Source organism: Eleginops maclovinus, chromosome 10 (assembly GCF_036324505.1).
Source record: "Eleginops maclovinus isolate JMC-PN-2008 ecotype Puerto Natales chromosome 10, JC_Emac_rtc_rv5, whole genome shotgun sequence".
Lineage (NCBI taxonomy): Eukaryota > Metazoa > Chordata > Actinopteri > Perciformes > Eleginopidae > Eleginops > Eleginops maclovinus.
Window position 1 is genome coordinate 21448786 of NC_086358.1, and position 16881 is coordinate 21465666.

Sequence of the window (16881 nt, forward strand, 5' to 3'; positions counted from 1 at the left end):
CAGTTTACGGCTGACATCTAAAACACAAAACACCAATGCAACTTCTGGTCACGTGGAATCGGCCGTTGTCAAGGTAACTGTAAACAGCAGAGCACACGTTTTCCGTTTGGAAGAAACACCGGGACCGAGAAACATGTCGGATGTCGGTTCTGATGAGTTTGATGATGAACGCGGGAAACTCGGGGTGAGTTTAGTGTCTGTGAGTCACACATATTTGCTTTCGTTGTAATGAAGAACACTGGCACGTTAGCGTTAGCAGGCTTTAGCGTGAGGATGTGTGTCCCTGCAGGAGTATGACGGGGGGAGGAACGAAGCCGGAGAGAGGCACGGAGCCGGGAGGGCGGTCCTGCCCAACGGGGACGTTTACCAGGGCGGCTACGAGAGCGGCAAGAGGCACGGACAGGTAGGAACGGGACCCCAACGTTAGACAAACGCTTTCCTAACCGAACATAGGTTCTAAGTTCCAGCCGCAACCATGGCCGTAGCCACATTAGAGGTAAGGGAGGTCCGGACCTCGCTTATTTCATCCGAGGTTTTTTTTTTTTTTTTTTTTTTTGAACGTCAAAAATGCCCAACTGAATCAAACATTAAAAACCTCTCATTAAACCTCTGTGAAACGTGCTTTGCAGATTGTGGTTAACATCCATGGGCTTTGTTTTCGGTTTCCTGTGTGCACTTTCGGCTTTTTGCGTTTACGTGTGCAGAACTAAGAAAAAAAATAACACAAAGCGCGCGTGCGACGGCGAGGATAAGAATGTTCAGCCGACATGAAGTCAGTGTGTGAATGATAGCAGTAACGACAGTAACTTCTAGCCTGTGTCAACGTCAAGAAACCATTTGGTAAGTGAAAGTAGGCTACTATTTTACCCTGTACCGTTAAAATAGTGTCCAAATGAGCAAAATATCCGTTTTAAATATCCGTTTTGGGACTGTCCACGACTTCAACGGATATTTTAGCTCATTTGTTGGCTACTTTGGCATTAGACCCATACTGTAGGATCAGCCAAAGCTTCCTTTTCAGGTAGATTAATAAGCATCTAGTCTTATTGACTTTATTGGGTTAGGCTATGGGTTAAATTTGGAGGGGGCACCTTTAGATATTAATGTTCAGTTAATCTAGCACGTTTTCAGCTCATATTAATTTTAATATACCCATTCCACAGAAAACAAGTCACAAAGAGCAGTCCAACCATGTCCAAGAGATTAAAACAAAACACAATGGATGCATTTCTGTCAAAGAAAAAGAAAGAAAAGGACAGAGATGGAGATAGTAAACAGGAAAGCAAGGAGGATGAAAGAGAGAATAGGGAAAGTAAGCTGGAGCACAGAGAAGAGAGTCATTCAGAGATGGAAGGAGAGAGGCACACAGAGGATGATGAAGCGCAGAGGCACACAGTGGAGGAGGGAGGGCAGAGAAGCGCAGAGGATGATGAAGCGCAGAGGCACACAGTGGAGGAGGGAGGGCAGAGAAGCGCAGAGGATGATGAAGCGCAGAGGCACACAGTGGAGGAGGGAGGGCAGAGAAGCGCAGAGGATGATGAAGCGCAGAGACACACAGTGGAGGAGGGAGGGCAGAGAAGCGCAGAGAATGAATACAGCAGGGAGCAGGGAAACATGGAAATAGGGGGAGAAGAAATTGGAAGTTCATGCCCTCAGCATCCCTTTGATCCGGTTAGGGTAAAAAACAAAGTTATTAATGGTGATGCCCTTACAGATGATGAGAAAAAAAGTGTACTCCAAAATCGGTGGTTAGCACCACAGGGATATAGCTATCCCAAACGTACCTTGGGAGGAAAACAGCTGAGGTACAATCCCCAGTGGGAGAAAAATTATGAATGGCTGAGCTACTCGCCATCTGAGGATGCAGCTTATTGTGCCACTTGCCTCTGCTTTAATAAAGTAAAAGGAAAAAACTTTAGCTTCCTTACAAAGGGCTTTACTGACTGGAAAAATGCAGTTGGTGATAAAAGAGGCGTGATCCCAAGGCATAGCCATTCAGAGGGACACCAGAGAGCCACCGAATTGGCTGAAAATTTGATGTTGATCACACAAGGCCAAAAGAAAGATATTAAATCTGTTATCAGCAAGCAATATGATGACAAGGTCATGGCTAACCGCAAGGCTTTGCTCTCTGTTACGTGCCGAGCAGGCTGTACTTTTGTTTCTTGCCTCCTGCTCTTTTCTCTACTCCCTGTCATTCACTACAGCTAATCAGCAGCTGATCAGTACCTGCCTGGGCATCTCTGACTGATGACTGATTGGCTCCTCACCCTCAGCTGACCAATCAGCACCCAGGACCAGCCATAAAGGAGACAACCAGGAAGCCTTCTCGGTCTGACTGCTGGGCCTGCTGCTGACTGGAGAGCCTCAATTTGACTGCGTGTTAAACTATTGTGACAATCGCGTATCCTATGCTATATGTTGTGACTGTGTGTGTGTGGTGGGAGGTGGAGGAGTTAGGTAAGTTGGGGTACCCTTTACATCTCATCACGTAGATAACCTATGTTAGACACACTAGGTTAGCGGATTGTTGCCACCCCTGTATTTTGCTTTGTCCACTATTAGTAGTTCAGGAAGTGAGGGTTTTTGGTTGAGTTTGTTTCAGAAGAGAGATGTAGAGATAGGCCTGGTTTTTGTTATATTTATTTCTTTTATTTGGCACAATCTCCCTTGTCTCCTCCTCCTCCTCACCTGAAGAACATTTGTTGTGTATTCTTTTGTGAGTACAAATAAACATTGTCTGTGACCTTTAACCTGACTTACTCATTAATTGGTTGTCGCGTGTTACAGTCTCCAGGTCCCCTAGACTTTAGTGGGGACGTAACACAAATGGGGGCTCGTCCGGGATTCAAAAAAATATGGAGATGACTTGTCTGACTCTTTTCTTGCTACAGGGCAGTTTCCTCATGTCACGATTGAGTCGGACAAGCTGCCCGAGGAGGCCCGGTCTGCTGGTGCTGGATCATCCCTTAACTGCACAGAACTTGTACAACTGCCTGCCTCTAGGGAAGAATTCTTGGCAGCCCAGCTAAGTGATAAAACACTTTCCAAATGTCTCTCTTCTGTTACCAGTGAGGAAGACGCCAAGTCAAAGAAGAGGGCCTACATTATCGAGGATGGCCTATTGATGCGTCGTTGGGTTAGTGAGACCTGTGAAGAGTCAGACTCCTGTGCAATTTATCAGGTTGTTGTGCCAACAGCCTATCGTTCTCAAGTGATGTCCTTGGCTCATGATCATCTGTGGTCAGGTCACATGGGGGTAACAAAAACTTATGACCGAGTCTTAAAACATTTCTTTTGGCCAGGACTCAAGTCAGAGGTTGTTCTTCATTGTCGATCATGTCATGTATGCCAGGTTGCTGGTAAGCCGAATCAAGTGATTCACCCTGCTCCTCTCATCCCCATTCCAGTAATGGGGGAGCCATTTGAAAGAGTGATTGTGGATTGTGTGGGACCTTTGCCAAAAACTAAAACAGGAAATCAGTTTCTCTTAACTGTCATGTGTGCTTCCACTAGGTTCCCAGAAGCCATTCCACTACGGAAAATCACTGCTCCAGTTGTCACCAGGGCACTTTTGAAGTTTTTTTCCCTCTTTGGTCTACCCAAGGTGGTTCAAACGGATCAAGGAACCAACTTTATGTCTAAAGTGTTCGCCAGGGTACTTGACACCTTAGGTATCAAGCATGTGACATCCAGCCCGTATCATCCTGAAAGTCAGGGGGCACTAGAGAGATTTCACCAGACCATGAAATGCATGCTAAGAAAACATTGCCATGAGTCTCATAGAGATTGGGATGATGGTGTTCCTTTGGTGTTATTCGCTGCCCGGGAGGCTGTTCAGGAGTCTCTAGGCTTTAGTCCTGCGGAGTTAGTGTTTGGACATGAGGTCAGAGGACCATTAAGGGTTCTTAAAGAGCATCTGATCATGCCAAAGAATAAAGTTTGCAGTATCCCGGAGTATGTTGCCAAACTTAAGGAGCGTCTAAAGCGGGCCTGTTCCTTGGCTAGGGAGGCTCTGGCCTCTTCCCAGGGGAAAATGAAGAAACGCTACGACCAGAAGGCAGTAGCGCGCTTGTTTCAGCCAGGAGACAAAGTATTGGTTCTATTGCCTGTAACTGGTTCTGCTCTGTCTACTAAATTCTCTGGTCCTTATGTTGTAGATGCGAAGCTCGGCGAAACAAATTACGTCATTCAAACACCTGACCGCAGACGTCCTACCAGAGTGTGTCATGTCAACATGTTAAAGAGGTACTGCTCCCGGGATGATCAAAATTAGTCTTCCAAAGCTCACCAGGTGGGGACATTAGTCTCTCCTATGGCTTCAATTACAAAGGTGAGCTCAAATGAGGATGAAGATGAGTTGGTGATGCGCAATGCAACACCACAGGGGGCAAGACTAAGCAATGCTGAGGTATTGTTGGATTTGCCCCACTACTTGTCTCATCTCCCTGATAATCAGGGAAATGACATTAAGTCCCTGATATTAGACTTTGAATGTCTTTTCAATAACACTCCCTCACAAACTTCTGTCATAGTTCATGATGTTGTGTTGACCAACCCTTTGCCCATCAAACAGCGTGCGTATAGGGTTAACCCAGTTAAGAGGGAAGTTATGAAAAAGGAAGTTGAGTATCTCCTTCAAAATGGGTTTGCAAGGCCTAGCTCTAGTCCCTGGAGTTCACCTTGTCTGCTGGACACAAAGGCAGATGGAAGTCCCAGATTCTGCACTGACTTTCGCAAAGTCAATGCTGTCACTGTCCCCGATGCACACCCGTTACCGCTCATTGATGACTGTATTGATGAGATTGGTCCCGCAAAATATGTCAGTAAGTTGGACATGTTAAAGGGATACTGGCAAGTTCCTTTAACACAGCGTGCTTCTGATATATCAGCTTTTGTAACCCCTGACGGTTTCTTTCAGTACACTGTGATGCTTTTGGAATGTGTAATGCCCCTGCCACCTTTCAGAGGCTGGTAAATCTTGTATTGGGACATGTTCCACAGTGTAAGGCATATCTGGATGACATTGTGGTCTATTCTAATGACTGGCCTAGCCACATGAGTACCTTAAGTGAAGTATTTAAATGCTTGTCGGCTGCATCCCTAACACTAAACCTTGCCAAATGTGAGTTTGGAAAAGGTACCGTCCTCTACCTTGGTCAACAGGTTGGCCAAGGGCAGGTCTGCCCTGCTGATGCAAAGATCAGGGCAATTGCCTCCCTGCCGGTGCCATCCACCAGGAGGGAACTTCGCCGCTTCCTGGGAATGGCAGGGTACTATCGCCGTTTTTGCAGAAACTTCTCCTCGGTGGCAGCCCCACTGACTACGTTGACCAGTCCCTCCAAACCTTTTGTATGGTCTGGGGAGTGCCAACACTCATTTGAAAGCCTTAAGGGTATTCTGTGTTGCTCTCCTGTTCTTTCTGCACCTGACTTTTCGATACCCTTCAAGCTTGAGGTCGATGCCAGTGGAGTTGGAGCAGGGGCCGTTCTTCTGCAACCAGATGCACTGGGCATCGATCATCCCGTGAGTTACTTCTCCCGGAAGTTTAACAAACATCAAGTTAAGTACTCCACCATTGAGAAGGAAGCTTTAGCCCTATTGTTTGCATTGCAGCACTTTGAGGTCTATGTTGGCTCCAGTGTCAAACCTATTCAGGTATATACTGACCATAATCCCCTGGTTTTTCTTGCAAGAATGTACAATCACAATCAACGCCTTATGCGTTGGTCATTGATTGTTGGGAACTACAACCTTGAAATAAGTCATAAAAAGGGAGCCGATAATATTCTGGCTGATGCACTATCTCGTGCTATGTAAAGGGTATTGTCAGGTCCAAACATACTGTTTGGATTTATATGTGTGGGGGTGTTACGTGCCGAGCAGGCTGTACTTTTGTTTCTTGCCTCCTGCTCTTTTCTCTACTCCCTGTCATTCACTACAGCTAATCAGCAGCTGATCAGTACCTGCCTGGGCATCTCTGACTGATGACTGATTGGCTCCTCACCCTCAGCTGACCAATCAGCACCCAGGACCAGCCATAAAGGAGACAACCAGGAAGCCTTCTCGGTCTGACTGCTGGGCCTGCTGCTGACTGGAGAGCCTCAATTTGACTGCGTGTTAAACTATTGTGACAATCGCGTATCCTATGCTATATGTTGTGACTGTGTGTGTGTGGTGGGAGGTGGAGGAGTTAGGTAAGTTGGGGTACCCTTTACATCTCATCACGTAGATAACCTATGTTAGACACACTAGGTTAGCGGATTGTTGCCACCCCTGTATTTTGCTTTGTCCACTATTAGTAGTTCAGGAAGTGAGGGTTTTTGGTTGAGTTTGTTTCAGAAGAGAGATGTAGAGATAGGCCTGGTTTTTGTTATATTTATTTCTTTTATTTGGCACAATCTCCCTTGTCTCCTCCTCCTCCTCACCTGAAGAACATTTGTTGTGTATTCTTTTGTGAGTACAAATAAACATTGTCTGTGACCTTTAACCTGACTTACTCATTAATTGGTTGTCGCGTGTTACAGTCTCCAGGTCCCCTAGACTTTAGTGGGGACGTAACACTCTCCATCATAGACATCATTGTATGTTTAGGGAAAAGAAATGTGCCTTTCCGGGGGAACTGGGAGGGATCCAGTGAAAATGGAAATTTTAACTATTTTGTTAACTGGAAAGCACAGTTTGACACTACACTCAAGCAACATCTGGAGACTGCAGCCAAGAATGCAAAATACATATCCCCACAAATTCAGAATGATCTCATTGCATGCTGTGCAGAGGACATAAGGGAGACTCTTATCAACAATATCAAAACAGCGAAGTTCTTCACTGTTTTAGCTGATGAGTCAATGGATATCAGTGGAATTGAGCAACTATCACTCTGCGTTCGGTATGTGAGTGGGGAGGGAGAGAGTTCTGAAATAAGAGAGGACTTTCTTGGATTCTGCCCTTTGACTGGGACTTCACACTGAGTATTTAAGGGGCCAAGGATATGATGGGGCATCTACAATGAGTGGCCATGTGAGTGGAGTCCAAAAAAGAATCAGTGATGTTCATCCCAGGGCAATGTACACCCACTGCAGGAGCCATGCACTTAATTTAGTTGTAGTGCATGGCTGTTCAGATCTGCCTATAGTGAGGAATACAATGTCTATTATTGAGGAAATTGCAGTGTTCTTTTCAGGATCTAGTGCCAGAAAAGGTGCTTTGGAGGCAGAAACCAGTAAAGAAGGTCAAACAACAAAAAAATCAGGAATCCCACTCATGAGTGACACAAGATGGAGCAGCAGATCAACCACCCTCAGCGCATTTGTGGAGAAGTTCACAGCGGTGCATTCTGTGTTGGAAAAAATGGGGGTTGAAAAACCTTCTGTTTCTGCAAAGGCTGCCACCCTCAGGCACAGCATGGAATCATTTGAGACCATAATTACAGCTGTGATGGTAAATGAAATACTTGGATACATACATCCTTTAACCAAACTGCTGCAGACTACAAATTTGGACATCCTCACAGCCTATGAGGAAGCAAGAAACATGCGGCAGGTCATCGCCAACCAAAGAGAGGACAAAGGTTCCAGGTTGTGCTTTGAGAAAGCCACTGCATTGGCTAATTCAATAGGTGTTGTCCCAGCCAAGCGGAGGGTATCAGTGAGACAAACATACAGAGCAAACGTGACCACAGAATCAGTGGAGGACCATTACAGGATAAATCTCTTCTACCCCTTCTTGGACCACATCACAGCTCAGTTGGATGAGAGATTTGCCAAGAATAATAAGCCCCCTATCCTTGCATCATACTTGGTGCCATCATCCTTGAAATATTTAACACCAGCACGAGAGGATGAGATGCTTCGGTGGTACCACGAAGACCTCCCTGACCAAGACACTGCCAGACAGGAAATTGAGCGCTGGAGACATACATTTGAAGATGGCCCCCTTCCTTCTTTTGCCCTAGAAGTTCTACAAAAACACAACCTGTCATTCTTCCCTAACATAAAATGTATGTTGAAGATTTTCTTAACCTTGCCAGTGACAACTTGTGCCTGTGAGAGGTCATTCTCAGCCATGCGAAGACTAAAGACATGGCTTAGATCTACCATGTCCAACGACAGACTGACGGGCCTGGCGATGATGCATGTGCATCAGAAAGTGGAAGTGGACCGGGAGAATATCCTTCGACGGTGGGATGCCTCTGGTCATAGGAGGATTCAGCTTGCATTTGATTAAAAAGTTGATTGTTGAGATTTTAGGTGATGCCATTTGTACTTTTAGGGGCTGTAATTTGCAATGATTTATTTCTACTTGAATATTATTTTTATTTTGGAATCATTCGTCATTCAGTTCATCAAGTTCAAAGTTACCCCCTATATTCTTTAAAAACATGGTGGTGTACTATTGCTATAAAAAAAAATGTAAATATAGTACAGTACATTTTTTGGGGGGAAAATGCTGGTTTATACAATTAAAAGACATTTAAACAATAAAACTCTTGTGTGACTTGTAATTTAATAAATACATAATATATATATATATATATTATACATATACATAAATGTATATCTAAAAAACAATATAATTTAAAATATTTATATATATATTTTTTAAATCGCCGCGCGCGCATCATGGACCTCACTTATTCCAAAATGCTGGCTACGGCCCTGGCCGCAACAAAAAAAAAAAAGAGAGAATTCAACCGCATCTGTGCAGCTAGTGGAGCAACAAGTCTTTGTTCTTCTAAATATCTGAATGCTGTTTAGCTAGGATTCCTTGGACATGTCAATATTAAAGACAGCACTGGGGACAAGGTCCATGAGGACTCCAATGGTATGCAATTGGAAAATAAGATAGTTGTAGCAGCAGACCAGTGACTTGTAGAGGTGTACATTTTGCTATGCCAATACTCATATTACTCTTTGTCAGTTAGCTGTCTTTATTTATGAATATAAGAAGTAAACACAGTAGTTCCCTTTATCTCACAAATCACCCAAAGTTAAAGTGTATAACAGGAGTAACAATTTCTCCATTAAATCTATTTGACAAATAGAGATTTCACATTTAATGGTGTTGTCCTGGCAACAGGTCAGCATCAGCTGCCTCTCTCTTTTAGCCTGATGGTAAGAAAAGGAGTGGTTAGTCATTGTCAGTTATACAAACAGTGAGATCCATGTACACTTACCCAATATTCTTTAATTTATTGTTTATTTTGATGCATTTTCAGTCTATAATGAAAACAATGGTTTTGTTTTTGCCACTTATGTTTCCTGCAAAATAAATGTCTCTTTGAAAATTCATCTGGACTGTAGGGGACATATAGCTTCAAGAATGGGGCGAGATATGTTGGAGACTACCACCAGAACATGAAACATGGACAGGGCACCTTCTACTATCCCGATGGCTCTAAATACGAAGGTACAAGAAGCATATTATTTGGGATAGTTTCCAACTTCTGCATTCCATCAGTGTGTGTCGGTTTGGAGTTTTGTGAAGATTATGAAATGTCTGGAAACTGTGTGTGTGTTAGGTTTGTGGGTTGAGGACCTGAGACAGGGTCATGGTTTCTACACCTACCCCAATGGAGACGCTTACAAGGGAGAGTGGCTTCACCATGTGAGGTAGGCCCTATCTACGTCTGGTGAAAGCACACACTGCTCTGTGCCATCTAAACTCAGTGGTGTAATATGCTGAAGAACATTTACTCAAGTATTGTAATTAAGTAAGATTTTGGAGGACTTCCTGTAACTACTTTATTTTGACTCCACTACCTTTTGAAGACAATACTAGACATTTTACTCTGCTACATTTATTTGACAAAATGAGTTACCAGTACAGATTCAGGTCATTAGCTAAAAATATATATAAATAAACTAATAAATAAACTATGGTATAAAAAGCAGCAGTAATTCAAAGTAGCTCAACCTTTAACAGCATAGGATAAAATAGGATAAGAAGTATATTATTAATCCCAAACTAGGATTTTGTTTGTTACAAAAGCACAAAACAAAACAAGGCATTGCACATAATTAGAAAGTAAAAAAGTAGTAATAAACAACACATAAATATAAGTACAAATAAACCTGCATTAGAGAGTAACAAAAAACATACATATATATATAAACTGATTGACACCATCCAACAAATAATCCAGTTATTTCATAAAAATGATTGTAAAATGGCATACACACAGTAAGTACTTTTGGTACTTTACGTATATTTTCATGCCAAAACTAATTCTACTTCTGAGTACTCCAACCCTGTCTGAACTCAATGACACAGGAGCGTGTGGTGTTGGTAAATCTCTGCTGTAGACAACAGAAAATGCTTTTGTGAACATTAATGTTTTAAGCTAGTTTGCACATGCTGTTTCTACAGCGTGAACATCCAGCACACCTTACTTATGCAATGAAGTCACTGAAACGCTTTTACAGTTATATAATGTAGATCCCTTTTCAACCAAAGGCTCAATATCGACAGCTTTCCACCTGCACATTACCAAACCCATTCTAGTTACTGTTCAGAGAATTTCAGACCTGCTGACATCCTTGGTCTCATGTGATTGCTAGGCATGGTCAGGGCATTTACCACTACCACAAAACTGGCTCCAAGTACAAGGGCTCATGGGTAAATGGCAAGAAGGAGTCGGCTGGAGAGTACATCCACTCTGACAACAGATACTCTGGTAACTTTGTCAACAATAATGTAAGTTCAATAACTCACAAAATGCTTACACAATGTTTTTATACAATTGTATTTACCAACAAAAGTGTACATGACACAATACACACAAATAAAAGCCAGGCTGTAATAAAACATGGTTTTAATTGTGTTCTGGAACAATCACAGCAGATTCTTTTCTCCTCAGCCGTACGGCCCAGGGAAGTACGTGTTCGCTGGCTGTGAGCAGCACGGGGAATACCGGCACACTGAGCAGGTGATCACACAACCACACCTCTCTCTCCTCCCCATCCTCTGGAACCCTGTGTCAGGGCAAACAGAAAAGAAACACTATTGCACTGAGACACAAGGTAACCATGCCAACTTTCCTAACTTAAACTCCAGCCAGCGACTGATGAGGAGAACGGTACAAATCTAAAAACACAGCGGTCCCCTTACCTGGGCTCCAGAGAGGGGTACCTCAGCAGGGTCCCCTCAGGAGCAGCATTCTGTCCGTAGGCGTGTCATTTCTGTCTGTGAGAACATCTCCTTCTTCTGCAGGGGCGGGGCCAGGCTGGGGCCACAATAAAAGGCGGCTAAAAAAGACAGAGACGGTATAAAGTGATTGCGTAAAATAAACTAAAATACAGTTATTGGTATTTGTTTCTGTACAGATTCTTAATTCAGTAACTCTAAGTTACACTTCTTTGTTTCAGTAGTTATTTCATTCAGTACTTGTTTTATTAACTAAGTTACAATTTTATTTAATCACATAATCAGTTTTTGCTGCAACACTGAATATAGCTCAATCTCCTCTGTATCAGCATCTCTGCATCCCAGGCTGAAGTTTCCTCTTCACATCCTAGAGCAATAGGTTTTGGGGGATGTTTAGTCTCTCAATGTCTAGTCCTGAATCTTACCTGAAGTCAAAAGGAAACAGCCTCTGGAGATGACACGTGCTGATGTTTGCAGAGTTACATTAGCTCCAGCACCATAGCCAATCATAATATTATACACTTTTCTTTTGGAGGGGGCCAAAAGGGGATCCCAGGTCAGCGTTATGGGGGCACTGGCCCCGGGTGTGTGTCCCCCCATCCCCCAGAACCGCCCCTGCTTAGCTGTTCTCAGTGCATGCTGGACTTTACCTGCATGACGATCGGTCACGTTGAGTGACAGTATGAAACGTCAGGATTCATGTGTGTGGCTGCACAGTTTAATGACTGATATTGCAAATGCGATATGATTTGCAATTCACATAATCATTGAAAAATAATTAAAATATGATCACGGTGTGATTTTATATTTTAAAAGGATCTATACCAAACCAGCATATCGTGCTTTTACATTTGGATTAATTGGGCGGACTGTTACATGTCAATAACTACATGTGTGTTGAAGGTGTGTACTTCACAGAGTATGTTCTGCTTGCAATAAAAACCAAAATGTATGTTAGTAATATATCTGAGAACTTCTGCTCAGTGTGTGCTTCATTCTCTCCAGGACCGAGCTGAGAGGGAGTGGGATGAGTCGGCCTCATCTGCCATCCTCAAGTGGATCCCCAAGTGTGTTTCTGACTTGACGCTGTAGACAGGCACACACACCTCATGTGAGCTCTATCAAAATAACCTAGAATGCACCAGACCTGCTGTAAATATACCATCATCTGGAGGTCAGCCTTTATTGTCGATGGTGTTTCTGAGGCAGAAATTCAACAGTTCAAACCCAGAGCTGACACGGCGCTCAGTGTTAACGTGTGTTTCCTTCTGTCAGGTGCAGAAAAGGACCCGGCGGAGAACTGACATGTCTGGTCAATCCTCAAACATATATATATTAATACATTTGTAAACGAGCCGTGTCTTTTTCCATGAAGGTGTTCAGTAGAAGCAGCAGGAAACGTTCCATCACATAATGCGTCTGGCAATCTCCAGCAGATTAATATGTCTGAAATAAATAAAGATCTACCAGACCTGGCTTCCTGCATCCTGCTACCTCACAGTGTTAAAAAAAGAAAAAGGTGATAGACGAAGGGAATTAAATACATCTAATTATTGATTCAACTATTTGTGTTAACAACAGGGGGAGAATGTGTTTTCTGTGGTCTGTTCGGAGGTTGCTGCTTGATTGCGGGAGCGGAAAGAAATGGGTGAAACGCAGTAGGATACAATTTCTGTGGCAGATTTGCATAAACTGTATTCTCATTGTATCATCATGTCAAACAGCTCAGATGGAAGTAATAGGGAGGAAATGGAGTGGATGATATCTAGCTAAGGCTGAAGAGGACTTTGAGAGCAAAAGCTGTCTCAGAGAGACCGAGGAGAGGGTTTGGCCACAGTGAAGATGGCCTGCAAAAAGTAAACCAGTCAGACAGACCGATCAATCCCAAGAAGTGGACAGTTATGATCGTAGATAGATGGTTTTAATATACCCTGATCAAACTTACCAAGGCAATTAAGGAAGAGATTGGTGAAATAAGATATGCTATGTTTATGAACAAAAGGCGAGCGTTGATACAATGACAACAACAGCAGGACAACAAACTCATTTGAATCATTTCAGGAGACATTAAATATAACATCGGAGATGTTGAACCAGATTTAAGGAGCTCCTTTTAGGTATATCAACTAAAAAATGTGGTTTACTGTGTTTCATTTATGTTCTGCCTCTACCCGGACTATACATAATGGACGATTAAAGCAGTCTTGCTTACTTGAACTTTATTACATCCAGGCATCCACTCTCTGCCTTGTACATTAACTGAACTGGTCCGCGAGTGCGGTGTCACATAGAAACCGGTCCCCCGTACAACTGTACTTAATTAAACAATCCTATTGTTACATCTTTCTTTTTCTTTTCTAAAGTTAGTCTCTTTCCTAAGGTATCAGTTCAAAACATCATTTTCATTTCTTTTTTCTTTTTTTGTCCATACTCCAATCACTGAACATAGTCCGTCAGGTAGTGTGGCATGACAACTTGTCGACCTGACCTGGTGATCTTGTCTTGGTTCTGTACTGGGCCATCTGGCCGTACGGCCGCCTCAGCCACTGTTGGTGTGGGTGCGTTTCGTGTTGGTGTGAGCACGGTGTGATTATGTCTGAGGTGACGACGATTTCGTCTCACAACCCCTCCTGACTCTAACTGCACCTCATATGATCTATGGCTCACCTGCTGGACCACTCTCGCTGGTCTCCAGCTCCTGTGTGTGTCACCTGGCTGTACTCTCACACTGTCCCCTCTTTTCAGAGCGTCCATGTCTTTTGCTGTGCGGTTGTAGTACTTTTCCTGTCTCTGTCTGTTGTGTTTCAGTCCCTGTTCGTTGTGTGTTACCTCTGGCTTCAGCAGAGTGTCCTTTGTGGGAAGCAGGGTCCTGGTCCTCCTGCTCAGGAGTCTCTGTGCCGGGCTTGTGTTGAGGCCCTGGCTCGGTGTGTTGCGATGATCTAACATGGCCAAATACGGATCCTGTCTTGCTGCTGCAGCCTTCAGCATCAGGTGCTTGGCTGTCTTTACCGCTGACTCCGCCTTCCCATTACTCTGCGGGTATCCTGGCGACGATGTCCTGTGTTCAAAGCCCCACTTCTGGCTGAAGTGCTGAAACTCTAGAGAGGCATACTGGGGTCCGTTATCCGAGATAACAGTGTCAGGAATCCCTTGTCGTGCAAAGTGGGCCTTGAGTTTTCTGATCACTGTATTGCTCTTAGTGTCAGGTAGATAATCAACCTCCCAAAAGTTTGAATAATAATCTACTGTTATCAGATAGTCTTTATTGTGAAAGGAGAAAAGGTCTGTTCCCACCTCGGCCCAGGGTCTGTTGGCCATGGAATGTGGGTGTAGTGTCTCTCTTTGTTGCTTTGGGTCCACTGACCTACATATGTCACATTTGGAGATGAAGGTCTTGATCTCCTCATTCATTCCAAGCCAGTAAACACACTCCCTCGCTCGCCTCAGACATCCTTCTACTCCCAGGTGAGAGGAGTGGATCCTGTGAGTGAGGTCCACCCTGAGTGCGTCAGGTATCACAGCTCTGTCACCTCGGAACACTATGCCGTCCTGGAAACTCAGTTCATCTTGGAAAGTGTGGTAGTGTCTGATGTCACTTGGTAAGTCATTTTTTCTCTTGGGCCACCCTGACAGTATTCTATTTGCTACACTCTGTAACTTCATGTCATCTTTCGTTGCAGCCCTGATGGCGCTCAGCCTCTCTGCTGAAATGGGTAGGTAGCTGACCATGTTCACAGTCTCTATATCTGTCTCACTCTCTCCCTTAGTGCTCTCCGGTAAGTACGCTCTACTCAGTGTGTCTGCTAGTAGCATATCCTTGCCTGGAACATATGTTACATTAATATCATACTGCTGCAGTCTGAGTAGCATTCTCTGCAGTCTCTTAGGTGCACTAAGTAATGGCTTCCTGTGTATATTCTCAAGGGGCTTGTGGTCGCTTTGTACTGTGACTTCCCTGCCATAAGTATACTGATGGAACTTTTCCATCCCAAATACTATTGCTAAACATTCTTTTTCTATTTGGGCATAGCCCTTTTCAGTTGGTGTAAGTGCTCTACTACCAAATGCTACCGGTTTACCTTTCTGTGTCAGGGCGGCCCCAAGTCCTGTGTCTGATGCATCACATTGAAGTGTCAGCTCCTCTTCCTTGTTGTAGTACTGTAGGACTGGTGCTTTAGCGATTTTTTCTTTCAGTCTTTGAAACGCCCCTTCTTGGATGTCTGTCCATTCCCACATGTTTTCCTTGCGTGTGAGTTGTCTCAGAATCTCACAGTCATCTGAAAGGTGGTTATAGAACTTAGAAAGATAGTTGACCATCCCAACTAGTCTCTGTACCCCTTTCACGTCGGTTGGCTGTGGCATTTCTCTGATTGCCCGTACCTTGTCTGGGTCAATCCTCAGTCCCTCGGCCGTCAGCAGATGACCAATGTAGGGTACCTCTTTTTGTCTGAGCTTGAATTTGTCAGCGTTCAGCTTGATGTTGCGCTCTCTGCACCTGATTAGAAAACGTCTGACTTTCTCATCGTGGTCCTTTTCTGCCTCCTCTTGTGTTTTTCCTTCCCCTGTGATCAACACATCATCTGCTATGATGTAGATTCCTGGGAGACCCTCCAGGGCCTGCATAAGCTTTCTTTGGAACACTTCTGGTGCTGGACTTATTCCCATTGGCATCCTTAACCAACGGAAGCGACCGAATGGGGTGGCGAATGTGGTAAGGTAGCTCGACTTCTCTTCTAGTTTGACGTGCCAGAAGCCTTGCTTCACATCGCAGACTGTGAAAACTTTTGCCTTTGACATTTCCGGCAGGATGTCTTCTAAAGTTGGGAGTGGATAGTGACTTCTTTTAAGTGCCCGATTCAGAGGTTTTGGGTCTATACAGATCCTCAGTTTCCCATTAGGTTTTCTCACCGTTACCATGCTACTGATCCAGTCAGTGCTGCGTTCCACTGGTGTGATTATGTGTCTTCTCTCTAAATCTTTGAGTTCCTCTTGTAGAGGTGTCATCATAGCCACGGGCACTCTTCGCTTTGGCAGTTTCACTGGCGGTACTCTGTCATTTATCTCTATTCTATATTCACCTTCCATGCAGCCAACTCTGGTGAAAACATCCTCAAACTCCTCTTTGATTTTGTCCATGGTCATGTGTTTGCCACCTGCTGCCTTCGTCACTGGGCTCAGCTCTTTCGTGACTATGCTGTCTATAGCCAGAATGTTCTCGTACTGTATCTTTATCAACTTCATTGCCTCGCTGGCTTTTCTGCCCAGTAGAGGGATTCTGCTACTCTGGTCAACCACTTGAAACTCCAGTCTGTACAGCTTGTTATTTCTGGGGTTTCTGACCTTAACCTTACATGTACCCAGAGGAGTCAACTTGGTCTTGTTATACATCACTAAGACTTTCTCAGTGTGCTCTAACTTTGTGTCTGGGTTTAGTAGATCAATGGGGATGATATTACAGGTGGCCCCACAGTCTATCTGGAAGTTAACTAACTTTTCACCCATCTTCATTCTCGCAAAGAGCTGCTGGCTCTGACTGTGGCTGTCTTTAACCTGGTTTACATGTTCAACCTCTCCATTTACTTCAGTTATACAGTTGACATCCTCATAAGAGTCACTGTCACTGGTCTGCTCTGTAACTGTATGCACTTTCTTAGTTTTCCAACTGCTCTCTTGTCTAGATCTGCACTGAGCTGCAAAATGGTTTTCCTTTCCACACTTTTTACACTTTTTTCCGAA

At 44.0% G+C, this 16881-nt stretch overlaps 1 protein-coding gene across 2 annotated transcripts; it reads left to right on the forward strand.

Annotated features, from left to right (window-relative positions):
* The first annotated feature begins 78 nt into the window (after positions 1-78).
* Positions 79-12569, forward strand: rsph1 (radial spoke head component 1). 2 transcript variants are annotated; one of them, XM_063893696.1, is made up of 8 exons: positions 79-184; positions 290-403; positions 9303-9408; positions 9521-9611; positions 10560-10695; positions 10859-10927; positions 12151-12256; positions 12421-12569. In XM_063893696.1, the coding sequence occupies exons 1-7, from the start codon at positions 134-136 to the stop codon at positions 12235-12237; spliced, it is 654 nt and encodes a 217-aa protein (XP_063749766.1). In that variant the 5' UTR covers positions 79-133; the 3' UTR covers positions 12238-12256; positions 12421-12569. The 2 variants fall into 2 exon arrangements, with proteins under 2 accessions (XP_063749766.1, XP_063749767.1); XM_063893697.1 differs by having other exon boundaries at positions 12427-12563.
* Positions 12570-16881: the final 4312 nt, after the last annotated feature.

Coding starts and splice junctions, on each gene's coding strand:
- rsph1 (XM_063893696.1), top strand. CDS start 134: ATGTCGGATGTCGGTTCTGATGAGTTTGATGATGAACGCGGGAAACTC. Junction 9,409..9,520: donor CGATGGCTCTAAATACGAAG/GTACAAGAAGCA, acceptor TGTGTGTGTTAG/GTTTGTGGGTTGAGGACCTG. Junction 9,612..10,559: donor GAGTGGCTTCACCATGTGAG/GTAGGCCCTATC, acceptor TGTGATTGCTAG/GCATGGTCAGGGCATTTACC.